The sequence below is a fragment of the Strix aluco genome, chromosome 22, assembly GCF_031877795.1.
Source record: "Strix aluco isolate bStrAlu1 chromosome 22, bStrAlu1.hap1, whole genome shotgun sequence".
Lineage (NCBI taxonomy): Eukaryota > Metazoa > Chordata > Aves > Strigiformes > Strigidae > Strix > Strix aluco.
The window spans coordinates 2,219,473-2,245,541 of NC_133952.1; the positions used below are offsets into that span (position 1 = coordinate 2,219,473).

The window sequence follows — 26,069 nt, forward strand, 5'->3', positions numbered from 1 at the left end:
GCCATTCGGATTCCCTGTAGGAGCTTGCCTGAGGTGCTCAGCATCCTCAACGTTCCCCACCAGAGAACGCCCGGAGGTCTGCAGGGGCCCACGAGCTTAGCGACCCCTCGTTCCAGGCGAACGGGGATGGTGGCAAGAGGGTCGGGATGTGAAAATAGGTAACAACCAGTCGATTGACCAGTAGTGAACTTACCTGTAGGACTTCTTGCAATATAGAAAACATATTTTTAACAACTTGATAGCCAGTATATGCAAAAACATTTCCTCCAGTGCTGTTCCCTTCACATAGCTTACTCTGAGGATGTAGAAGGAGAAAATGTCATGCCAATACTCAGTCAGTGCAGTGGCAAGGTGAATGCGCTTTTGGTTTTGGAGGTACTCAAAAGTGTTCAACTGAGTAGGTTCCTGTCTGATTCCTAGTATTTTGGTTCTTATATTAAGTAAATTAAAATTATTCTGGCAGAGTAACTAGGATTTTCAAAACCCTGTTACCCCCTTAATCATAAACACAAGGCAGCTTGACTGGTCTTTCCTACCAATATGTGTTGTTGCACTCAGAGCGCCTTGGTGACAGATGTTTTCAGCCTCTGCTATTAAGACCTATCAATCCAAATCTGGTTTTATATTCTGTTTCTGTAACAGGAATAGCATGAAAAGTCAGTCACTGACAAGTAACACCAGAAGTGGCTCATCTCTTCGGTGCAATGTGCTGCTCTAGACACAGGCAGGTTCCTCAGTCACAAGTGCTGTGTGATTTAATAGAACATGTTAGGCAATAAGAATTTCTATGGATCTATGTCCTCAAAACAGAGTAACAGTTCTTCATTAACTCTTTGTTTAATTGTTGAACAAGCAATGCTGAAGAAACTGCTTCATTTTCCTGTTTTCACCATCTGTAACTTGCCCTGTATTGTAAAGAGCAGCTGTCCTGCTGCGGCCGGGCTGTGCAAATGGGCATTTCAGGTGATGGCTGGGGAAGGCAGGAGGTAGCGGTGACCTGTGCATGAACTGCAGCTGCCTCAGTGGAGGCAGGTTGCCAAAAGAAAGACTGTAAAAATCCAGAAAAGGTGAGAAAAATGGAGTAGAAGAAAAGCATTTTATGAGTGTTCTGGACATCTCAATTTCTTGCTGCCCAGTAAGAAACTCTCTGACAGGCACCTGACTTAATGCCTTTGGAAAATACAGCTCTTCTCAGTGTGTCCCCAGCTGTCTGTTTAGACTCACAAACCACTTCTGAACACCTAATTTACAATGTCAAATTAAACTGGCGTCCTAGATACACAGCTGTAGCTGGCAAATTAGAAGCTCTGGGGGTTTTTTGTGTGATTCTTGGTTTTATGTATAAGCCAGTTAGAAGAAAAAAAAAAAAAAGACATAATAATTTTATGGGTCTTCTCAAGTTTTGCCGAAATTTACCCATAGCTCCGTGGGGATCTGTGACAGTCATCTCAAGTACACATCTCCCATCTGAAAGTCTTGACTGAGTTCAGCACGGTGGAGGAGGCAAATGCAAAAAACACTTTTTTTTCTTTTTTTTCTTTGTGTGTTTGTGCTTGTAATCTAGGTCAGTTAAACGAAGGCTTCTAGAATACAGAGTAGCCAGAGAAATTTGGGATAGCTGAGAAGGGATAGTCCAAGAATAAGGAAGGTGTCCAGTCCTACTGGATAGCTGGATTCAGGCACCAGAGATTTCCATGTGTGAGGCCAAGCCTTATTTCCAAGTTAGCCTCAGCTAACTTTAGAAAGAAACTAAACCAAACAAGGCTTACTCCTAAATTCTTTTGAAAGCTCTGGAAGCACTATGGCCTTCTTACCTGCGTTGGCAACTGACACCACGCCAGGGCCGATACAGAGGCAGTCCTGTCTGCAGTGGCAAAGCTACGCCCCCTTCTTGTGGGGGAATGGCCCTTCTCCTACCAGGAAGGGCTTCTTGTACCAAACCTTGGCCTACAACTGCGGTTCTAGCACTGGGTGTTGAGTCTGCTTGAAGCCATTTTTGTGGTCTGGAAAAATCTGTATCTTGTCTTTGTCTCCTTGCATAATGATTTTGAAGTGTTCTTTTATCAGTGTGGGGGTAGTAGGAACTGTATTTATGTGAATTTGAGTTAATTTATGGATTTGCAGTAGAATGGTAAATGAAGTGGGAAGTTTTTCCCCATGTTCCTAATTGGAGGAATTCTACTACTTCAAGTTAAGAAAATGAGCTGGTGAATTCTTTAAAGAGCTAGGAGTGTGACTCCTGCCCCTTGTGATATGACAACATCTTCCTTTCTTTAAAGCCATTTTTCTCCAAAACGGGGTATTTCCAAAGATACTAAAAATTTCTGAGAAAACATCGATGTTATGTGCTGACAGAAATACAGCTGGTCTTCCTGAAAGTAGTTGGCAATCTGGTCTCTTCAGACCTATTTTTTGTGTAGAAAATCTGTGGAACAAAGTTACTTGAAGTGTATTGCTTAACTATATCAGAAAACTTAAAAGATTTGTCAGCTGTGTACTTCAACTACAGAAGATAATTGTCAATCGAGGAAAGTTATTTGAACTTTTGTTTTTAATTTGAGAAACCAAAATCATAGAAACAGATTTACAAGTGAAAGGATGTGCATGAATTGGATATGGGGGTACAAGGTCTTTTTACAAGTGGAGGATCTGGACCTGTGTTTAGACCTAAAAGCTTTCTGATTCCACTTGGTCCCAAAAATGGGTGAAAACACCATTTTGCTGATAGTCATTTGGGGGCGGGAATTACTGATGCAGTTGCATCCCACTCTTTAAGGCTGTAGACATGCGGAACACACAAGCCTGAGTCAAAAAGGCTGGGCAGGTTCTGTGCACTTGCCCGGCTGCACGGGTAGTGTCTGCAGGTTCCTAATCTCTGTTCGCTTCTTGGGACCTCCAGGAACTGACTCGGCCTTGGTTCTGAATTTGGGTCAATTCGCCCATGGTCTTTTGACAGAGTTCTTTGTAGCTTTCAAATTAATTGTGTCAAGATGTTATATACAATGTGTGTGAAGTTAACTGTTAACCCTTTGTCATCATCTTATTACTCTCTCTAATTTTTTCCAAGGGAAGTTTTTGTCAACAAGCTGTTATAGGAACCTTTTGCTCCAAAACCAAATTGCTCCCCAGGACACTTCCTGGGCTGTTGTGGCTTCTAAATGTCTCTTCATTTCCAGCAAACGCACCAATTTCTTTTGTTTTGTTTTTGTTTTTTTTTTTTTTTTGATTTTCTCACTGTCGGGCGCAGGAGAATGAAATGATCTCTTTGATTCCCAACACTCTGAAGTGTCCGCTGAGTCACAGAGGGGTAGGAAGTGGTTTTGGTACTGAGCGCTGCTTTCACGGGCAGGTCTGTGCTGCCTGTCGGCAGAAGGGATCAGAGCACTGGAGAAAGCGATACAGGTGCCAGAAGCTCGAGGGCTGTCATTATGCCACAAGATGAGATTTTAGCAAAAAAGACTCTTTAGCATGGGAACAGGAGCCCTACAGCAGAAAAGACAGGATCAAAGTGTTAAATGTTTCACAGTTTTCTTTTGGGCTCTATTTTGAGAGCGGGAGGGGTGTTGCTCTCCACCTGCCACAGGGGTGGCCGTGGACGCTGACGTGTCTCTACCAGCTCATCCTCAAACACGAGGCTCCAGACTCTGGGCCTGGAGTTCCAGCATGGTTGGGAGCAAAGGTCCCCTGGTTTGACTGGCGCAGAAGGTGACGGCAGGGAGGGCTGGCTCCGCTCGGAGTCTCCCATCCCCAGGAAAGGCTGGCTTACAGCTGCTGCTGTCAACAAGGGGGCGGGGGGAGAAGAAAAAGCCAGCAGAGGAGTGAACTTTTGGGGCATGTCGGAAGAAAACAGCGATAGCTTTGTATCAGTGGGACAGGCCAGGAGCGCTGCACAGGTTTCACCTTCTCGGAGAAAGAGGCAGCAGCTCAGCTTGGCTTTGCCCACTGTTAATACCCAGGTGGTAGAAACAGGAAATAAACCAGCCCCGTGGAAAGCAAGGCTGCTGTGAGTCACAAATAGCAAGTAGAGTTTGGGTTTTTTAAGCTGTTCGATCATTCTCTGGCTTTTCCACTGTTTTACAAGGGCATGTTAAGAAATGTACCAGAGCTGTGGAAATTCTGCAGCCATTTCTCAGAAAACCATGAGAGAATTACTTTAACATATGTTTCCATCTTCTGCTTTTTACATTTTCCCCCCTCTTGTATTTCTTTTTCTCTGACCTGATGCAAACTTCTATATGCTTACAATTCTCACTATTAAAAAGAAATTTCACTCCCTTGTTAGAATTTCCCCACAAAGTGGTGTGCGTTGTTTGCAATTAAATTCCATTCTCCTTACAATATTGTCGCGTGCAGACCTGAAAGCGATGGTCTGTTTAAATGCTGCTGCAGAGAGGCTTAGCGCTGGGCTGTCCGGGAACAAGGGGCTGTTGGAACGCGCAGCCTCGGGCTCTTGGTGTGCCTCTGGGTTTTGGCTTTGGTATGCCAGAAAAGATAAAACAGGGCAGGAAATCTGAGCTTCCCGCCAACATCTAAGAGAATTTAATGCTACTTCCACCTGTAGACAACCGGGTTCGTTATCAGTGGGGGGTGTCTGTTAGAGGATGAGTGTGGGGGTAAGTTACCTGATCTCAAAACTGGAGATGGGCTTGGAGACGCTTTATAAAATACCCCTTGAGCGTGTGAGCAGTAAGTATACATGGAGTAGTAACTCTCTCTGTCCTCAGCCTTGCAAGGGGCCCCCGCCAGCCTCTGAGCGCGCGTGTGCCCGCGCTGGCCCGCGGCCTGTTGGCTCCTGGCAATGCCGCGGCGGACTGAGCAGCGTCACCCATCTCCGACCCTTCTGGAGCTGGTTCGCCGGGGTCACCAGGGCGCCTGCCCAGGAGCATCTTTTCAGTCTGACTCTCAGAAGCCGGATTTCCCTTCCAGCACTGGCCTAAGGCGGCGTTTTCCGTTGTTGCTGCTGTTACCCGTGGTGGTGCTTTAGACACGTTTACGTGTGCGACCTGGGAAGAGAAGGCAAGGCGCGCGACGGCATCGCTCCCGGGTGTGCGAGCGGGTACAGGAGCTTCTCGAAGTTTGTGGTGTTTAACTTAAAACTGAGAAGTCCTGACTTTTCAAACAGATGCACCTCGCCCTCTTTCGGGCACCTGTGGGGTCTCTGATGTTTGCCTGTCCTGAAGGATTAGGTCACAGCTACAAGCACAGAAAACTCAACAAACATGCCATAGCAAGTTATTTTTTTCTGGACAAACAATTTTATTTTAGGTAATGCGTCTATACACTGTACATTCAGTCACTGTGGTATATAAGCATAGCTATTTTCATACATAATCTCATAAAGTCCTTTATTTTACAATATTATCTGCTTCAAGGGGAGGGGATGTGGAAAAGGGGGTGGAAAAGGACTATCAAGGTACACAGCGAAATAGATAAATATGCCAAGCTTTTTTCTTATTTTTTTTAAATCAGGCATTTATAAACAAGAAAGCATACATTACTTACATAAAAATAGTTCTAGAATAGTAGAGTAAGTCATAATATTGTCATTAGCAGCAGCATAGGAGAGACCAGGATAACAAAAATGTGCTGAAATGCTATTGGCTATTATAAATGTAAAGATTTATTTTTCTTCAATTGAAAAAATGTCATTTCTGTGAGTTCTTTTGATTTAAAAAAAAAAACCAAAACCAAAATAAAACAACAACCCAACCAACAAAAAACTTCTCTCTAAAACACATGGACTGATGAGAGGGCAGAATGGAAAGAGAATCAACCTTTTGGTAATAAAATACTTTACAGTGAAAATAAGGACAAATAAAATGCAAATGATGGAGAAAGGTTAACCCACATTTAAAACTTGCAAAAAGATTTTGTTTTGTTTTTCCTAACAGACAGCAAAGGTTCTTCTTAGTTAAAAACACAACTCATAAAACAAGACAACTACCAGGTAAGAAAGAGTTTTGAAAAAGTAAACACCATATACACTTATAATACAACAGTGTAAAATGAAAAAAAGTATTTACATGTTGAATTTACTTTTTAACTTTTTTTTTACATTGGCTAGTTCTGTTTGAAAAGCAGAATATTATGTATACTAGTTAGCTGCTCCATAGATATGAATGTTATTGCTGTTGGTTTTTTTTCCCTTCGTTAAGTCTTCTTTCAGTAATAGAAACAATGAGTAATTAAACTGAATATACAAGTATTAAGTAATATATTTTTAAGTACAGGGAGAGTCAACAGCCTGTATGAAACACCTCTTCTCCCTTTTAACTTCTTAAAGGAAACTAAAGAGCAGATGAAATGAGAAGATGTGACTCTACAGCTCCTACACTCAGGGCCGGGAGCGCGAACGGAATGCGGCCGGGACTCCGCGGGAAGCCGAAGGAGAAGCGATTCCCCCGCCCGGGCTCTCGGGGGGTTGCTGACGTGCTGCACACAAGAAATTACACACAGAACTCCCTCACCGTAAGCACCTCCACGACATTTTTTTGCTCTGAAGATTCCCACCGTTTTGACAGCCGTTTTCTAGAATTAGTGTCTCTGTGGCCATCTCCTGACAATTTTAAAAATACATGCATGGGAATTTTGAATTAGAAATAAATTATATATTCTGCAGAAATTAAGATTTTATTGATAATTTTGTCCTTCCTAAATACATTTTATTTAAGGTAGACTCCGATCCTGTAAACTTCTCCTGTTGATTAACTGCTGGTGTAGAACGTTGTTCCCATTCTTCTTGCACCTTATTTAATCTTACTGACTTTAAACCTTAATTTACAGAAATGTTTTTACTAGGAAGTTTTCGCTCCCAAGGATCAAATGTGATCAAGTCTTACCCTCAGACGGTGTCAAGTGAATGTCATATATGACACTTGACAGAATTACCGGAATGTGTGGCAGAAGAAGAAACTGTGGTTTTGTAACAACAGTTGTCACTTTATTTTGGAGATTTCTTTCTTGTGAATCTCATCCCATTTACGTGTGAAGCGCAGGAGATGCTGGTTGGTTGACAAGACTATTGATAAGACTATTAACTGTTCTATTTTTCCTTGGAAAAAAATGCAGATTTCACTGATTTTGGAGGATAAAAGTGTCCTGCGCACAGAAGAAGCTGCGCTGGTGCCTCGGTACCTTCCCCAGACACACAAGAAGGAAGAACTAGGTCACGTGCTGCGGGCAAGGGGCTGCTCTCCCTGTGACAGCACAGAGCGAGGTGGCCGTGCTGCTGCTTTCTGGTGAGTCATAAGGGGAGAGAGACAATCAAAGATCAGGGGGAAAAACCCAAACAAAGTGTAGAAAGTAAAAAGCTACCAGGCAGCTGGCAGTGGGGGTGGGAATACATTTGTTCTATGTGTAATTTCTTAACATGGCAGTGAAGCGTAGCACATGAGACTCTGAAATGCACAATGATCAACTATGGCTAAAATTATTTAGTTTCCCTTGAAGAAATAAGTGAATAACACAGATCTGGAAATCATAAGGCTGAGAACATTTTTATGCATACTGCATAACAAAATAAACCCTTTACATAAGACAGTAATAATGCCCATTAATGAGTATATGTATGGCAGAGATTTTAATTCCATGCATATGATTTAATAATCGCAGAAAAAAACATACAAAGAAGCAAAAAAAAAAAAAAAAACAAAAAACAAACCACATTAAAAAAACCTGCTTAAGCATAATCAAAATTCCTTTTGCATTGCACTTTAGAAGAGGAGATCTGCACCTAGACTCAGTCTCCAGCATCCCAAACACAAGGGCAAACCCCTGCAGGAACGGACAGTTTCATGTCATTTACTTGGTGTCACTGTTTCTTGCTCCCAACAGTTTTACATTGTCCCAGTAATTCTACTCCTTTCATATTTCTTCTTTTTGTACCTAAAACATATATATGAACTTCTCTGTTAATGCTCACAGTTATTATAATGGTTATTATAATGGTTTCAAGCAAACAGCTCTTGTTTAAAAAAAAAAAATCTCTCTAATGTACTGTAAGTAAATACTATAATTTTAGGATTGGAAGCCGCTTTCTGTCTACTGGGAAATAATTTTTAAGCTTACATAGTTTGCATTAATGTCCAAAAGCAAATAAAGATTACTGGAAATATGTTTCTTCGTTTAGAATAACTTCTGTGTATGATGATGCATAGGGTTTTCTTTTTTTTTTTTCTTTTTATTCTTTAAGGTAAAAAAAGTGTCAGCATTGCCTATACAAGATGCTGAGGGGAAAAATGAGCTGGAAGGCACATCTGCAGCCCCAGATCAAATTTTCACTTCATGCTGATAAGCTTGAGTGTACAAGAGGTGAGTGTTTGTGGGTGAAAATAACTTTTTTTTTTTTTCCCTCTTGTTCAGGAAAGCACCAACTTTATTTGTGAAGCGCTGCCGGGAGCGTCTCCACCGCTCCCCGCGGAGCCCCCGCAGCGCTCTGCTCGGGGAGCTCACGCTGGGCAGCGCCCGCTCCCCGCTGCGTCCTCCTGAGAAACGGCCGTGATGACGCGGGCTCACGGGGCACTGACTGCCACGGCGGTTTGGCAGCGTGGGCTCGAGAATGCTCAACTTGTAAACTTTAGAAATATGGAATAAAATGCTGAGTAAGATTCTGACAAAGTGCAGTTTGGCTTTTTAAAAAAAAAAAAAAACCACAACAACAACAACACCAACAATAAGACAATGTGATGGCATGCTGCATTTTTATTCCGGGGCTGCGGCTTGGATCCCAAAATTAAAGTAATTTCTCTTTTTAAAAACAAAAAAGTTTTTTGTTTTTTTTTTTAAAAACGATGTAGGCTTATTCACAGCAGCAAAAATGTTGTTTTCTTTTCTGTAGTATCCGGTAATGTGATGTTGCACTCTCCTTGGGCACAGAAATCCTGACTGACAGTTCATAATAAAAGCAGGTAAATACTGAATTTATGGTAAGATGGTGCAACAAAGATGAGTTTTCCAGAAAACTGAAAGCTGAAGTAAAGATTTCAGAATGACTTCAGAACGTGTATGTCTTCTGCTTTATTTCTCAACCAACTTAACAGATCATCCATTTCCTTCTTTTATTTCCATCTGTCTTTTCCTAAAGCTGAAGTGCTCTTGGATGAAGTCAGTCTTTTGAACACATCAATTAATGAAGATGTCTTTAGAAAAGATGACGTGAGTTGCAAACACGGAAGTCTGTAAGGCTGGGTTTGTAATTCTAAAGCATACCTCTTCCCCTCCCCCCCTTTACAATCCTGCATCTTCCTTTCTTCTTGTGTTCAGGACAGGAAATGAAGATAATTCTTGCTAAGGAAAAAATCAACTTTGAAAAGTACTCCGAAATTCATACAACCCCGTGACGGGCTTAGAACTGCGATGGCTTCCTAGATGGCTGGAAAACTGCTAATGAAATGGCATCATCACCAGAGGGCTTCTACGTGAAGAATCCCAGCGCCTATAACAAGTCATTAAAAATTGTGCATCGAAGGTTTCTTTTGTTTTGCTTTTAAAGGTTCATTATAAAAATCTTGTTAATTTTTTAATACCAAGTCTGTGTAATGAATTATTTTAAATAGCTTATAAGAAAAGTTTGTTTGTTTTTTAAATTCCAAAATGTCCCAACAGGCAGAAGGGCAACATAAAAACGCGGCCATGCTCGCCTTTGACTCTGATTTTAGTTGGACGATGCTGCTTGCTTGGAGTTTGCCAGTAGAAAATTTGCTGTGGACTTAAAAGTATTTTGTTTATAAACACTTTGTGTTTTATAGGCACAGTAAGATGTTGTGCTATATGGATTGGGAAAAAAAAGAGGCGTAATTCAGTGCTTCTGTTATAAAGAGTAACATTTGCCTTCCAACTACTACGAATCCATATTCCTAGGTCTGTGTGCCAAGACACAACTACTCACACATGCACTTACACACGTACCCCACACGTCCTCCCTTACTGTGCATACAGGCCAGCCTGGGTGTGTACGAGACGAGGTGGTGGTGCTTTAGTTCTCCATGTTGCTCGCTGTGTTTTCGCTGCCGGGCTGACTGCTTGATTTAGGCCACAGTTGTTCCTGAAGTTCCTTGACTACTTTTTCCAAGTGTTCCCGAGCCTCCCTTTCATGCATCAGGTCAGCTCGGAGCTGCTCCCTGTCAGCTTCCGCATGCTGAAGCTTCACCTGTAGGTCCTCAATCTAGAGAAAAGCACAGGAACAAACATAATGAACTATTTTAGTATTTCAGTTCCATTGTGATTTTGTAGACTTTCAGAGTAATGAAACCATGTACTTCCAGCCCTGAGATTATCAAAGTAGAGGGCAAGGGGACGCCGGAGGCCTCGGACTGAGCGGTGACAATTAACTGGCACCATTTCACCTCCTAACTAAGCAGCTGGACTGTGGAGGGCAGGAATGGGACTGCAGAGGCCTGAGTGTGCAGTGACTTCGCCCAGAAAAGGTAAGAAAAAAGAAAGGCATAAACCACACTGATACTCAGTAGGTATTTAAGCATCTAATACTTTAAACTCGCACAAAGACATTTACACCCCTGAAGGTGTTGTCTTATTTCCGCTCATGGTTGCCTAATGCAATTTCTCTCAGACTACGCCTGTCTAGAGAATTGTGGTTTCCTCAAAAATAATAAGTAGTGATGAACACAACGTGAGCAACAACCTTCCTGTGTGCACTCCAAATTAAAGACAAACGGCTGTAGAAAGCTTGCTTTCAGGATTTCTTATATGACTAACTTAAGAACTCAAGTCATACTGGTATCATGTAGAATTCAGACTTTGAAGTTACTTAAGGTACTTTTCCACCATGGGCTGTGCCCTGATGTCCGAGGTAGGTGCTGGATAAAGCAGCTCTTCCAGAGCCTGAGGCCGGAGCTGCCAGCCGAGGCTGTGCCCAAGCGCGTGGCCCGGTGCTGTAACAGCCAGCGTGTTCCTGCGGCAGGGCCTGGCAGCTGATACTGCACGTGTGCCATTATCTGCAGAATATTCAGCTGCTTGAATTCTTTTTGAGGTGATTTTAGACTTTCAGATCAGGAAGCCTCATTTATTCCCTCCCAAGGAGGGAATGTAGCAGGAGACTGAGGATGCTGATGGTTGCAAAGGGAGGGAGGACGTACCGGGCGCTGCCTGGGACAGCAGCTCTGACTTATCTGCACTTGCTGCTGCCTCATGGGTGGTGTGTTTTTTGTTTTTTTTTTTTTTTTCCTCAGTGGAAGTCAACTGCTGGTAACGCCCAGTGCAGCCGCGCTCAATCTGGTTCTGTTTAGTCTGGACACCTCTTATCAGCGAGACATCCTGTGATGCCAGAGCGGAAGCCCACATCATTTCCTGCTCCTGGGCTCAGGGTGAGACGTGTCTCAGGGTGGTACAAGCCAACCACTCCCCTTCCCGTTATTGAGAGCCTGGGCTTAGAAGAATTTTTGATTGCTATTGCTTTTTCTTTTCCTTCCCCCCCTCCCTTAAAGTGACCACACCAAACAGTCACAGCTCGTGTCTCAGGCGTAACGATGCCTTCACAAAGCACCTGTGTTTAACAAGGTGCAGGGCAGAGAAGGTGCTGCAGTAAACGTGCTCTAGAGGAGTCGTTACGGTAATCCTGCAAACAGGTGACACCTATGTGGCACTTGGATCTAAGTGATAAACCTCTGCTGTAGGAGTTTAACTTTAGGCAAGCATACCCCATTTTTCAGAGACCTCCTGTTGCTAAGGCTCGCTGACCTTTGCCTTTTATTCACCCATTTCTCAGCCGGGCTTTTAGCATGGGAAGCTGTGATGGGGACAGTGGGTGCAGAGGGACGCTCCGGTCAGACAAGACCAGGGGGAGGCCGCCATGGCAAGGAAAAAGAGCTGGAGGGCAGCTTTGGGGGGGTTAACAGCGGGTGTGGGACTGTGCCCTTTCAGAGGAAAGGCATGACTGGGCACCTGGGATTGTTTTACTGGAGGAAGGGGAAGGCAGGGCATGCAGTAGATCCCTCTTCCGGGCTGTTTCTCACGGAAACCCAGGAGGCTGCTGTTCTGCTCTGAGCTCAGCCCCTTCTCCTGGGTCATTTGAGGGGGCTGGAGCAGCCTCACGTTCCGTGTGTCCTGCAGCCCTGGGACACGACAAGGCTGTGTCGGGATGAGCAGCCCCAGCTCTTGGTTCGCTCGGCTTTGGGTGGTTTGAACAAACTAATAAAGGATCTGATGCAGGAAGGGCAGGGAGGGATTTTTAGGTGGAAAGCTTAAAGCATACATGTTGCTTGTAACAACATGTTCCTGCATTCCTAGAACTTTCACTGAGATCAAACTGGGAGCTGACAGTTTGCTGCTCTTGTGCTTTGTACCTGCAAACAGGTAAAAAACCTCCTGCCCGGCACTGCCCTTCGCTCGCTGACGGGCCCTGGTCGCTTGTCTTAAACAGTTCCTGTAGGTCTAGGCTGATCTTCAAGGAAAATACTATTCAAGAAAGTGGCTCTGCGCAATATTTACAGAACTGAAATGGATCCCTGAGCATTGGCAGTGCCAGCAGAGCGTCAGTGGGGCTGAAATAAAGTCTCACATTTCTCTGACTTCCCAGTAAAATGGTGATTTTTCAAGTGACAAACACACGGTTCCAGGTGGGTCGGAGCGTGGGCAAGGCCGTGCACTGGCAGCTGCGGGAGGGGGCAGAGACACTGCAAACAGGAGCTGGGCTGGGGTCAGGTGAGACAAAAGGAGGCCTCTGGCGCAGGAGGGCAGACGGACGCCTGAGCTAAGCCCGGAAGCGGCAGAAACTGGGAGCTCGCTCACTGTTAGAGCTTCCAGTGCTCGGGTCTTACCTGGGCTGAGTACTTGGCCCGAAGCCTGCCCGCTTCGCAGCCCTTGTCACACACCCGGATCTGCCTGGCTTGTTCCAGTTCCCTCTTGAGTCGTATCCGAGACTCGTTGGCTTCCTTCATTTTCTTCTCGTTCTCAGCTCTCAGACGTTCAATCTCTTTCCTTAAGTTGCGCTTCGCCTCTGTTGCTTCTCTCAGTTTCTCTTTCTTAGCCACCCTTAGGAACTCCAGTTCCTAGAATACAAGAGCAGTTATCTTGTGAGAACTGAGGAGCAGAGACTGAATTAGTGCAAGGAAACAGAACTGTGAAGGAAACGATCCAAACTAAATTCCCCCCTCCTGTTGGTCACGACCAAGGCAGCTCATGTCTAAACCTCATTCAGAGCTTTGTACAAGCTCTTCTCCTTTAAATCAACATGAGATCCTACACTCAAGATACCCTGAATTCTTGGATAATAAAAAGCTGTACGCTACAGCCACATTTTGCTTTGTCAAGCAAAATAGCTGTGACCATCTGTGACTGAATAAAGATGAACTGCAGTTGGAGAGAGCTACGAGCAACGTGCTCTACACTAGCTCGAAGTTCCAAGCAAACCAACTGTAATGCCTGCACTTTAATTGAAGCCACTGAAGATACACGACATTACGATAAATGCAGTTTGTGAATGCCCTTTGTGTACAGCAAAGCTCAACAAGAAAGTTTACCACTTGCTGGAGAAATCAGTAAGCAGTTCCATTTTATCAAGCCCCCCAGAATCCACTTAAGGCAAGTATGAGAAAAAACAAACCGTGTACCTTCTTTCTAACTCTAGGCAATTTTGTTTTGCTACCGGTAACTGGTGTGAAGCCCCAAGTCTCTTGCAACCAGGCAATGGACTGCTCTGTCACAGCAGCTGGAAAACTCCAGGCTGAAACCTTAAGCTAAATCGAAACCATGCTTTGCTCTGGAAATTGCCACTTTCACTGTCCAGGTTCTTACTAGGAGCTGCCATCTTGAAATTGCAAATGCAAGAGAGCGCCATTAATCGAGGCAATAATGATAAGGAAGCTGAAGGTCCAAAGGAAGAAACGGTGAAGTTGTTAAGAAGCTGTTGTTAAAAGACAGGTTCATCATAAGCACAAAAATGTCGCTCACTAATGGTCTGTCTCCTAAATGGTTAAATTAGAAACTAAAGTTCGATTTTTTTTTTCCCCCCTAGAAGCAGCATTTCCTCTCTGTCAGAGTCAAACCCTCACAGCAACGTGTTTCTGTTAAGTAACACTGCAGTCGGGTCATGGGAAATTCACTCTTTTGACAATCTCACTTCCCAGCCAGGCCATTGTTAGCTCAGCCCCGCCGCCCTGGAAGCGCGCACACGCGCTTTCTCTGCGTGTGGAACTGGAAACCCGCAGCTGCCCCAGTGGAAAACGATGGCCAGATACCGTCTTCCCTCTCACTCTGACATGTTGCTTGATTTAACGCCTCGACACTCAATTCTGCTTCAGCAACTATTCCACATGTCATTCCCACTTCACTTGCAGTACACACTGTGTATTTAGTTTAGATATTGAAAAATTAGCTTTAAATACATACTACTTATAAATATTTACTTATAAATACATAAAACAAAGCATATATTTACTGAAACGCAAGGGAATGAAGTGATTTGCTGAAGGTGACACAGAACAAGCAGTTCTGTTGCAGAGAGCTCTTGGGCTCCCCTCCCTGGGACGGGGACCGGCGGCCGGTACCTCAGGAGCCTCCGTCCCGCGAGAGGCACGCGGCACAAACTGGCTCGCTCTACTGCAGCGCTTGCAGAAATCCCAGTTGGCAAACTTTTGTTAAAATTCTGATCGTGATAATATCTACACACTTACACAATCTCTCCTTCACCTCCTCCTGCCTACTAGTAGAATACTTGAATCTCCTACTGGGGTTTTGGGGATGGGTTTTGGGTGTTTTTTTAAATGCAGGAGCCATATTGGACACAAATCCCATCTGTGAGCCTCTGCCCTTTGTTTCCAACGAAACAAGACGCCTTGTGCCAGCTAAGGAGACCCTGTACCTGCGTCTCTCCCGTGCTAGACGGGACACAGCCCTTAGCTGCACTTCTAGCTGGGTCACAGCTCCACACACACCACTCGAAGCCGACGCGCGAATCGTCCTCACTCTGCCATTTCCATGTTCTGCTTTTGCCCCAGCTCAAATTAACAAAAAGTTCACCCGCCGCTCTGGTCAGCCACGGGGATTTGCTAATGGGCAATATTGATCTGCAGCTTTTTTTTTGCCTGTCCACTCTTTCTTTGATATGATCGATGTATAGGGGATTTCCAGAAATAAGGAGCTTCTCCACTGAATGAGGCAAGAACCTTTCACAAAGCCTGGCTAACGGGATGCTTAAAGAGCTGCAGTTCAGCTCATCAGTGGAGCAAGTGCCTCCGTGTCCCAGGAATACCCTCCCTCCGCCGGGCAATGGCAGGATTTTCACCAATCTTTTAAAACTACAAATAAAGCCTCCATAAGGACAGAAATGTTTCTAGTTCAGTGAAATGAAAACAAAATAAACTGTGCTGGACTAGAAGATTTTTTTTCAGTAATGAAAAGATGTTGATTTTGGTAACCATGGATTTATACCCCAAGGCAAAAACAGGTGGCAAGCTTAAAAATGTAGGAATGGTTCCTGTATACTTTGGTTTCCCTGCTGAATTTACAAACAGTACCCCAGTACAGGCTGTTGCTATTTGGGAAAAATGAGGCAATTCTATTTTACATGAGACTACCTAATGGCTTCTACCCGGAAGAGTAGTTGCAGACAGTGGTAAGAGAAATCTGGTTTTCAACCGTACCTGATGTAGACTGCGTTTGGCTTGCAAGGCAGCATTTAGCTTCTCTTCCTGCTTCACTCTCATTTTAACAACTTCATGGAGGAATTTTTCTTTGGCTTCTTTTGTATCCAGGCCACTGTCCAGGGCCTGCCTTAGGTGCTCCAGCTCAGCCTCCAGCCCGCTGCTGTGAGAGTCAGAATGTGTTGCAACCTCGTATGAACTGCTGACTGCGACGGGGGCTTGCATCCCAGGTGAGCTCATGTCCTTTGCAGAGCTGGATGAAGTAAAGGATGGGGAGGAGAGGGAGGATAAGGAGGAGGTGACTGAAAAACAGAAACATTGGAAATTAATTAAAAAAATGTCTAAAATTAATATAACTCAAAATATGCTGAGGCCCTTTCATGCAGAGGAGATACTCAGTATTCAATGAAAAAAATGGAAGAAAGACAACACTCGTTTTATACTTGATACTTGAAACGGGATGAAAATGCAAACGTGACTGACCTAAGGGACCAACGCACAATTTGCTTGAATTGTGACTTCGGAATTTATGTCACTGTGTTTTCTCTGTGGGTGTGAAGCAACAGATTTCTTCAGGGAAACCTACATGATCCTGCTGTTTTCAGGGGGCAGTTTCTTCTTTTTGCATGAACCGCACACACTGAGCAAGGGCAGCAGCAGGACTACCCAGGTGACATCAGTGAGGGGATACGGGCTCTCCTTCACCTTCCCCGAGCTGCCCGACGCCAGAACACTGTTTCAGAACAGACGGACTCTTGATCTCTGCCTGACACATTCAGCTCCACGGATGCTGTATTGGAACTGTGTGACCACATTCTTTGTCTGACACAAAATTCCACACTTGCACGTGTGCACGCTCTGGAATTTTTACAGGCTATTTGTGTGTATCCCGCAAAGGCTTTTATAGAAGGCTCTCGACCAGATAGCAAACCATCACTGTTCGTGTGAACACCACGTACATTTTGTCCTCTGCACAACATTTACCTCCTTTAAGACTCTGGGTTAGTGGACACCTGTGGTTCAGGTGCTTCCTTTTGTCAATGCACGTTCCTCTCTCAGGAAAATCCCCCCCCACTTATGTTCCATTCTTGGTTTTCATTATTACTTAAGGTTGTATTTTTACATCCCATTGAGGTATTAGGCTTCCAGAATTATGTTGAAACACAAGAGAAGTTGAGCAGCAACTCCTGTGGATTACTAAGGAAAATCCAGCAAATATAAAGCAAAATAAAGGCAGATATAACTGTCACTTACATTCTTCCCTGGTTTCTACTTCAATTTCTGCTTCTGATTCCTTATCCTCTTCAGTGGCAGTAACAGTGGCCGCGACAGTGGCGGCTGGTTCGGGGAGAGCCGTGTTCTCGGCAGCAAGTTTTCTTTTCCGCGGCTGGACAGTGCTGCTCAGTGGCTCGCTGCTCCGTGACACCACTGTGGCACAGGGGGGGTTGCTCACAATTTTCTGTTGGGCTGGAGGTGCAAGTGCCACGTTGGGGGCCACAGCGTTCTCAAAGCTTTTGTAGGAGTAAAAACTGTTTTTGGGGGGGGAAGCAAAAGGAAGGAGAAAAGAGTCATACTGTTGGCTTTAAAATGCTTCCCAATCCATGTGTTGCATGGAAACTGCAAGACATTGGAATGACAGTGAAGTTCCATTGACTTACACCAGCTAAGAATCTGCCTATCTATTTGCTCAGTGTTTTGCACTCTTTAAACATGGAGATGGTTTACACAGCTCATCTCCATCCCGTTCAGAAGGGATCGTATTCAAAGTGCCACACATTCTAAGAGCACCAAAGAGATCGGATCTCCCAAGGTCTAAAACTTACAGTGACGTTTCCTCATGATCCTCATGCATTATTATTTTACTGAGCTGCACAGTTTTACTTCTGTCTATCCACAAATGTTTTGTAAACTTGGAAACGGCACTTCCTTAAGAAAGGCCACGGGAGCGCAAGAAGCATATTCTTGTGTATCTTTAACTTTTTGACACAGCATGCATCCGAGTGAGTGTATGTAAAACCACAGTTAAAAAACCCAACAAACCTGCATTAAAGGACAGTAATATTGTAACATCAAATACATAGAATTTTGCAAAAAACATAGCAAAGATGGTCTCTTGCAACTTCAATTCAGCATCTACTACATGATGTATCTTCAGTGATATATTAAAATTTCTCCTGAACCTGTTGAAGGTGGGTTTTTCCCTCAAGACTTAAATTGGCCAGGTTTCTCACAGGGATACCAAGGGTATACCATACTCTTACACCAGTTTAGCCCTTCTCTCCCTACCTAATTTAAAACTCTGTTTAAAAGCAAGGATATGCTGGTAGACTTTCTTCTCTTTTCCTTTTATTTTTATTAAATCAATCCCCACAGCTTCTACGAAACTTGTTCATAAGGGCAGCAAAATATGTTCTCCATAACTCTCCCTAAAAACACCTGGCCACTTTAGTCAAACTTTCCAAAGAAATCATTACCCTCAGGCAGAAATTTGGCACAAAGATTTTTCAGACTGAACAGTTCCAGTCTGGCAAAGGAACCTGTAACTGCCCTGACACTTTCCGTCCTGTGACACCAGCAGTCCCACCTATTATGGGTGGTGACTCATTCCCGTACCGGTTTAATTACGCTCCCATCCAAAGCAGGATCCGGCCTACAGCTTTCTGCCGGGTCTCCTGCCCGCTCTGCTCCTCCCGGAGCCCCGAGGACCACCGGCCATCGCCAGGGAGTGGGGCAGCCTGCACTGCCCCTTCAGCCCTTCGCCCTCCCGGGGCACTCTCAGCACCACAGGCCGGTTGCAGCTGCGCCGGCCACACGCTGACGGGCCAGTGCTACCATCTGGCAGTTGCCTGGAAATAACTGGCTGGTCCCTGACCACCTGCCCATAGAGAGTAACTCAATCTTCCTTTAAACAGTGAGGCCCGAGAACTGAGGACTGTACCCCAAAGTGATCAAAAGCTCATAGAAGCAGCATTCAGACTTTTATGGCAAGAAAACCTATTTAATGAATGCACAAAATATCAATACTTTTTTTTGTTTCCCTTCTGCAAATTAAAACACTGCAGCAGCAAACACTTTTTAATCTGACACTAGTGGACTGACTGACTGAATTGGAAAGCCACCAGTTAACAGTGCAAGGGAACAAACATAAAGCAACTTGCTGTGAAGTAAACCTCCACGGCTGCCAACCCCCTTCTCCCTTCAGCCCACGTCTCCGTACCTGTCTCGGATCAATGCGGGAAGATGGGTTGAGAGCTCCTTCTCGTTTGCCGATACAGCAGGGGACCAGGGCCGGAAAGCTGAGAGACGCTGACGAGGATGGACACAGCCAATACTCTGGGAAGAAGGGAAAAGAAAAATAAGTAAATACCAACAATCTTTTAAACTATAAATCACGAGGGAGCGCTAGTGATGCTTTTCAGTACACATTCTATTACCTCTGAAACTACTCCTCCACTGGCTTGGGCCTAATTATTTAGTAGATTCCACTGGAAGAGGTGAACTGCACTAATGTAAAACCTCACAAGTTTTTTCTTTGCCAATAAGTTATATGTAGTTTGCAGAGACCTCCTGAGTCTCGCGGGATTCTTGTAGCTCAAAGGCATGAGGGGATTGCTTACTTCACTGTCACAATCAGGGTCAGTGAAGATGGCAAGGAACTGGGAGGACTGCAGAGCTCAATGTTTACTAGGAAAAGGGTAGAAATGTTGTTAATTTAGAAAACCTGGGCAAGTTCTTTCTCTCCTTTTCTCTTCTGGTTTCAGAAGAGTGATGCTACATGCTGATTTGATCTCTCTTTTGATTACAAAATATTCAGTAATCACCTTATTAGATGAACTGGATAAGGACCGCAACCAACTGGACTGTTTTTCCTTCTCAGTAGAAGCTGGAGATTGGGAAGCAGAGTCATCTATTTTGGGCTTTTTGGAAGCAGGAGGATCTGAAGGGACCTGAAACAAAGACAGGCAGGAAAAATCAAAGACAGAATTACTCATTTTGCAATCAGCTTACAAACAGGTTACAAGGCAAAGGCAAATTTTGTATTTGAAAGAAACAAACACTGGGGTTTTTTTCTGCTTTTTTAAACCTAAGGACAAACAAAGGAGTGAAAACAAGGGACAGACACAAACTATGACATAATGGGGCTTCATTCCTTCATTTAAAATACTCCGATAAAGTGTAGATGGTGCAGGAGTGATATGCAGTAATATAAGTGAGACATTCACACCATGTTGCAGAGAACTATCGGTCTTTTATTATTTTTGTATGCAGAAAGGTAAGGTTTAATGTGGTTGCTGAACTGGAAAGATTATTTTAAACGAGAACAGAACAGACTTTGTTATTCTGTTTGCAGTGGTTGTTATGCCGATGACTTCACTACCCCACAGCTGCAGTGGATTCTGGAGGTGCTGCCAAGAGCTGCTTTGCCTTTTCCACAAGTGGCTCAGCTTGGCCCATAAATCATCCTCAAGCATAAGAAAGCCCTTTGGCAAGCAAAACTCCTTTCCTTCAACACTGTGAAGGAATAAAATTCCTATAGTCCCAGCGTGGCTTGCAAAAAAATTGGTAACTACTGGTTTAACTGGTGCACTGGGGATACCAGCTTGAAGCTTTGCCAGTTCAAACACGTCTATCAGCAGGGAGGGAGAAGGTTCTGGACCTTATGCTGCATCACGACTAGAAATACTAAAATAAACATACCACCTCAGTTTCTATTCCCTTTTCTTTCTTTTCTTTCTTTTTGCAATTCCGAACTCTCTACCTGTCCATATTCCCATTCAACCCGGTCCTAAGTAAGGTGGCAGAACCATGCTGCAATAACCAGTAATCGCTCCTATTTGCATTACGTTTTTTCATCCTTATACCTCACTGTGATTTTTGTGGGCAAACAAGTATTTATACAGGTGTGTCTGTAAAACACAGGCATGGCAACATTGTGAGAGCCTGAAATGCTTCAAAACCAGGTCTATTTGCCAGTGAAAGAAAGGATCTTATTTGCCAATGTCTTGCGTTCTGAAAAATCAGTCCCCTTCAAGGCATCTTAAATTGGGAACTTAGCGACTGCTTCTCCAAATCATTATTCACTCCTGAAAGCTGTGAGCTAAATGACTTTACCTGAAGAGTACAGAGGAGCTGAAAGCAGTATTGTTAAAATGCGCTTCTCCAGACTCCCAACTGACTTCCAGGCAAACCCAACAGCTATGTAAGGAGAGCAATGCCATCCCTTTTGTGCACCTTAATTAGGAGGAAATTATGACCTCATGTCCCTGACCAGTCTCCCGCTTTCATGGAAGCAGGGCAGTAGCCCGGACCTGCGGCTCAAGCCGATGACTATCCAGCTAACGCCAGTTCAGCTGGCAGCACACACCACTCTCACCGCTTCTACAGCCCCGTGTGCATAGTAACATAATCAAACCAAGTCTAGAGGTTTTAGCAAAACATTCCCTGGCACTCTGGAGCTTGGGGCAGCTTTCCATATGTAGCAGATGAAGAAGAATGACATGGGTGTGTATATGTGTAACCCCAAGTACAAAATTAGCCCATGCCAGTGCCAAATGCCAGCTTCAACGAATTTGCAGAGGATTCTTTCGGCGCAGCTTCAGGCTTCCCTAGGGTTGACTCTTGTAGTGGCTGTGGCATGGTCCCTCCCATCTAACTCAACTAAGAAAAGGCATTTCTAAATGCTTTTTGTAGAAAAGGCAGGACAATGCGTTGGAAAAGATTTGTTTTTGCTTTCAGAGATGCTGTCTGTGCAGACTTAGTGACAGCATTAGAAAGGTATTTGGCAAGTGACTACTGATCCCAACCCTATCCACTGGGGATGGTGAGCTGTGCGGGGAGGGGAACTTGGGGTGGAGGGTGGGGAGGAAGGGGGGCTTGGAATGAAAAAGGCAACAGGTGGCAAGACTCAGCATGGAAACCCGTTCCTCCCCCCGACCATCCGCGCTCTGCTGTCTGCGGAACATTCTGTTCAGGCAGGCGTGGAGACGGCCACCGCGGGGCCGGTACCCTCCGGCCTGCCACGCGCACGGCCAGCGTGGGATCGGCACCACGGGCCTGCAGGGAAACAAGCAGCTCTGGGAAAGGGAGAGCAAGGGCCAGGTTTTAGAAAGGTTCGAGGGGAGATACTTCAATGGAATGATCTCATTTTCATTTTTAAAGAAATCACGTCTCATCTCCAGCTTCTTCCACTGTCCCCCTTCCTTCCCCTTTAAACCAAGGCTGACACCAACCATCAGGAGGGCTCTGAGCACAAAACATTTCAGTAGACCTGGGAAATGATGCTTAACCTTTTGTTGCCAGGAGCCAGTATTGATCTGAAAACATGAGCTGCTGCTAGAAAAAAGCAGTAAACAAGGTGTGTGCATGAGGGAAGAACAGCTTTGCCCAAGATGGAAATGGGGTGAAAAAAGGGGAACAGAAATGGGGTGAAAAAAGGGGGACAGAAAAGCAGGTGCTAAGTGAAGCGTGTGGATTTTTCTAACTTCATCTCCCACCACAGGACTCTTCACTATTCCTCAGGAACTAGTGCTGTCTGCAGTGGTAAAGCACTTCAGCTGGACTCATGGAAGGACTGCTGCCAACATAAGTTTTTGAACTGCTGTGATGACCTCTGACAATTTTCCTTCCATCCACTCTCCCATTTTGTTTACACAGAGCATCTGCTGGTTGAGGCTGGAATTGCCTCTCACTACATGCTTTAAAAAACCCACCATGTATTTAGGTTCTATTTTAACAACATTAAGAATGTAATTGTGCTAGCAGTTTCCCCACCTGGTCTGTGAAATACTGAGGCACTACATGTTGCTATTAGTCAAGAAATGGAGGTTCATCTCTGAACCTCACAAAGCAGAAGGCTTCTGGCTACAACCTGTAGCCACTTGATCAGATTTTTGCTCTTCTAGATTTCTATCTGCTTGGACATCCCACTGAAAACACTTCTGTCCCCCTTCGCAGAAATACTGTGGCTGTGCCATGAACCCATCAAAACTTCCACCTATAAATATCCAAAGCAGGTCAGTGCTGCGCTCTTCTTGTTTTGCGCAGCCTTCTGATGCTGAGAGAGGCAGAGAAGCAAATTTGCTCACAACTGCAGGAAGATACTTAGATGCGGAACAAGACTAGATACAGAACACAAAATCTTCTTTTCATATGACTCACCGATTACATCCCACTCTAGGACAGATTCCAGGCAACAATATACCCCACTCTGACACTTCCAACCCAGCCACAGCAGCCAGCAAACCTTGGTATTGGCTCAAATATGGATGATTTTATTTCATTTTCTCTCTTTGCCAAATAATGAAACATAAAAAGTTGCAAAAGAAATACTGAAAATCTGATGTAACTTTTTTGCCATCTTCATAAATGACTTACAAAAAACTTGAACCCAAACCCTAGAAGACTAAAATAAATGCTTCCTTATTTCCTATTCCATTTTCTTCCATTGTTGGCAACTTAATAATTTGTTGTCAAATGGGCTTTGTGCTGGGCAAAGTGATTTGTTAATATACATTTTCTCCAATCCACAGATGTAAGAAACGTCATGATACAAAGTGGGCCCAGAAATGCTACATGAAACATTTACTTAAGCTTTTGGACTCTTGTTTTCTGAAGCAATTGATTTTTGAGGAAAAATAGATACAGAAGGATTTATAAAATTACTAAAAAAATTTCAAAAGTACATTCCAAAGGGATATTTGGGCACATGAACTTTAATGTCAGCCATTTTAAGGCAGACTGAAATGAAGCAGCCCAATTTGGCCTCTAGCCAACCAGGCCCACATTTGACATGTCAGATCCAATTTTCTACCTCAATTAAGTATTACAGTAACAAACCATGAGACCAGTAGAAAGAGTTTTTGACCTTCTCCTTGTCAAAAAGACAAGCCTTCCCCAGTGCTCCAAACCATGAACAGAACCAGCAGACCAAGCAAGTACCAGGTCAGCCCGATACCTGAACATTCCTTTTCGTTGCAACGCCGAACGGAAAATGAGCCCAGAAAAGATTCTTACATTTTAAGATTTGGGAGTGCTCACAGGTATGATTCTGAGGATCTACCAAAGTACATTTCCTAAAGTAATTCACTTTCTTTTGGGCAGCCATGCCCCGGGGGCTAAGCTCAGACCACCACAGGCCAGGCAGCGCTCCCTTTGCGAAGGACACACCACCAATACAGGCCAAAGCCTGAAAAATGGTAAAATCAATGGAACCACAACTGGTCTTATGCAACCGACAGTCTAGGCCTACATAAAGGCATGTGTTGCCAAATGCCCACACTTCCATCTGGTGTAAAAAACCAACCAGCACTATCGAACGGGGAAACCGCCGTGCAACCCCATGTTCACAAAGCACAAAGGACCCTCTTAAAATCCTTCAAACTTCAGTGTGGCCTTTGTCAATCCAGGCTTTGCTATGTTGCAAATGTACCTTCAGAAAAGCAGCTCATGCTCCAAATTCTCATCTATTCTCTGCCGATAAAATCTCCCCATAACTGGGTTTAAGTTTGGCATCAAATTCCAAAACCTCATTGAAACCAGATCTCTGTTAAAACGGGGTAATGGCACGGGTTTATCTGTGTTTATAACCCTTCCCGGGCTAGGTGTGAATGCACTTCCACTATGTGTGGTGAAGCATATGAGTGAAAGAAGAAAAACTCCAGGCTCCTCTGCTCCTCAAGTTCAGTGATGCAGTGCCAGGCTGGTGCCATAGCTGCTATTATTGCAGCTTTGAGGACACCCGACAGGCTGGGGGCAGGCGCAGTGACCCACACCGCGTGGGCTACCGATTCATCGTGGGGCTACCGATTCATGGCTGTGTAAAAGCCAGACAGTGAAGGGGACAGAGCATGCTCTGTGCAGACACTCTGATGAGGCTGGGGAATCTGTCCCTTGGCTCCTTTCACTCCTTTTAAAGAAGGGTTGGAAATGCAGATACCATACCAGCAGAAAGCACAGCATCCTATGTGGCATCTTTGGAAATGAAAGATTTAACGTCCCCAAAAGCTATCAAGCTATCCTAACACATAGAAATCTGTATTTCAGTCTCTTAAAAAAATTAATTGGGAAAATACTGGGGGGCTGAAAAATTCAATTTCATATTCCTAATTCCAGTGTAAATCAGAAATGTCTCCATTGAAAACTCTGCAGCTAGAAAAGCATGTGCAACCAGAGTAGGCAAGATTTAAAAAAAAAAAAAAAAAAAAGGCTGTAAATCTATAGATAGCATATGATCATTTTGTTCAAGCTATTGCTTCTGCAGCTAGTTCATGCAAACAGCTGAGTTCAGTTATACCATGAGAAAGGGTGGGGCTTCCTGTCTCATCTGATACTCCGTCTGGGTGTGAAAATTAAGCAGCTTTCTCATTAGGGGCACAAACCACAAGACCAGACGCTGGTCTGATATAAGCACGGAGAAACCCCAGAGAGAGACTACTTGGATTCAAAATGTGTCAGACATCAGAAGATAAAAATACATTAAAAGAGCAAAAAGCTGACAGCGAGCACATTTTGCCACGAGCATCAAATGCCCACGTTGGCGTTGAGTGCTAAAGCTGCAGCAGTACAGCACCACCAGCTCAGCTGGTCTGTCCTTGAGGTTCACTTTGGGTCCACTGGGTGAGCAGGGTCTTTCACTAACTTAATGAACCTTTGATTAAAAATTATCTGGTTGTTATTTAATATGTTTTTCCTGTTAAAAACTATCATCTGACCATCTCAGCTCACATTTACCTACTTACTTCAAGGGAATCTGGAATTTAGGCTAACACCTAAGCCAGCAGCTGTCCTACAGAGAGCAGGAAAGGTGTGAGACCCTACTGGCAACAAACACATCTGCACCACGGGCCATGGAAAGTCTGAAAGACTAGCCTAACACCTATTCTCCATAAAACTTTCCTCCTTAGGTAAACTGGCTAGGAATGATGATTTTTTAGCAGGAACAGGGGTGGAAAACACAAACAGAAAAGGGCTTGTGACTCCAACTTTTGCTACTGATTGATTTCTAAGATCCTAAGCAAATAATTTCCAGTACTCTCCCCTAGGAAACCAACCCTCTTTTACTTCAAAAGATGTGTCAAAAATAAACCCCTCTGACACTACAGATATACCAGGAAGAATGTTACAAAAGTGCCTGAAGATTTTCACCTATTTCAATTTATGGATACCAAAAGTCTTCCAGAGCAGCAAGAGCCATGCCAGCCAGCAACAGGCTTCGCTACTTTATACCAACCTGGCCGTTAGGTCTTTGCTGGATTACAAGGAATGGACTGGACAGGCACACATCTTACTGGGAAAACTCAGCATCATTTTAACATACTTGGGGAAGTCAAGGACCAAGTGGGAGTTTAGTCAACAATCTTTCACAACCTTCTGAGGTGTTCCTCTGTGTCAGAATTTAGGCAGGATGGATGGCATTTTCGAAAGCTGATAAGCTGCACCAGAGCAAAAGCACATTAAAAGCCAGGAGGAGTCATG

At 44.2% G+C, this 26,069-nt stretch overlaps 1 protein-coding gene across 2 annotated transcripts in view; it reads right to left on the reverse strand.

Annotated features, from left to right (window-relative positions):
- Positions 1-5,232: 5,232 nt before the first annotated feature.
- Positions 5,233-26,069, reverse strand: part of SKI (SKI proto-oncogene) — a 141,304-nt gene continuing 120,467 nt past the window's right edge. For both annotated transcript variants that reach the window (XM_074848466.1, XM_074848465.1), the window contains exons 3-8: positions 19,418-19,543; positions 18,814-18,929; positions 16,851-17,125; positions 15,597-15,898; positions 12,774-13,004; positions 5,233-10,162 (exon numbers count right to left, since the gene is read on the reverse strand). In XM_074848466.1, coding sequence (XP_074704567.1) covers positions 9,974-10,162; positions 12,774-13,004; positions 15,597-15,898; positions 16,851-17,125; positions 18,814-18,929; positions 19,418-19,543 — 1,239 coding nt within the window. In that variant the 3' untranslated portion in view covers positions 5,233-9,973. The remainder of the gene's footprint in view (positions 10,163-12,773; positions 13,005-15,596; positions 15,899-16,850; positions 17,126-18,813; positions 18,930-19,417; positions 19,544-26,069) is intronic.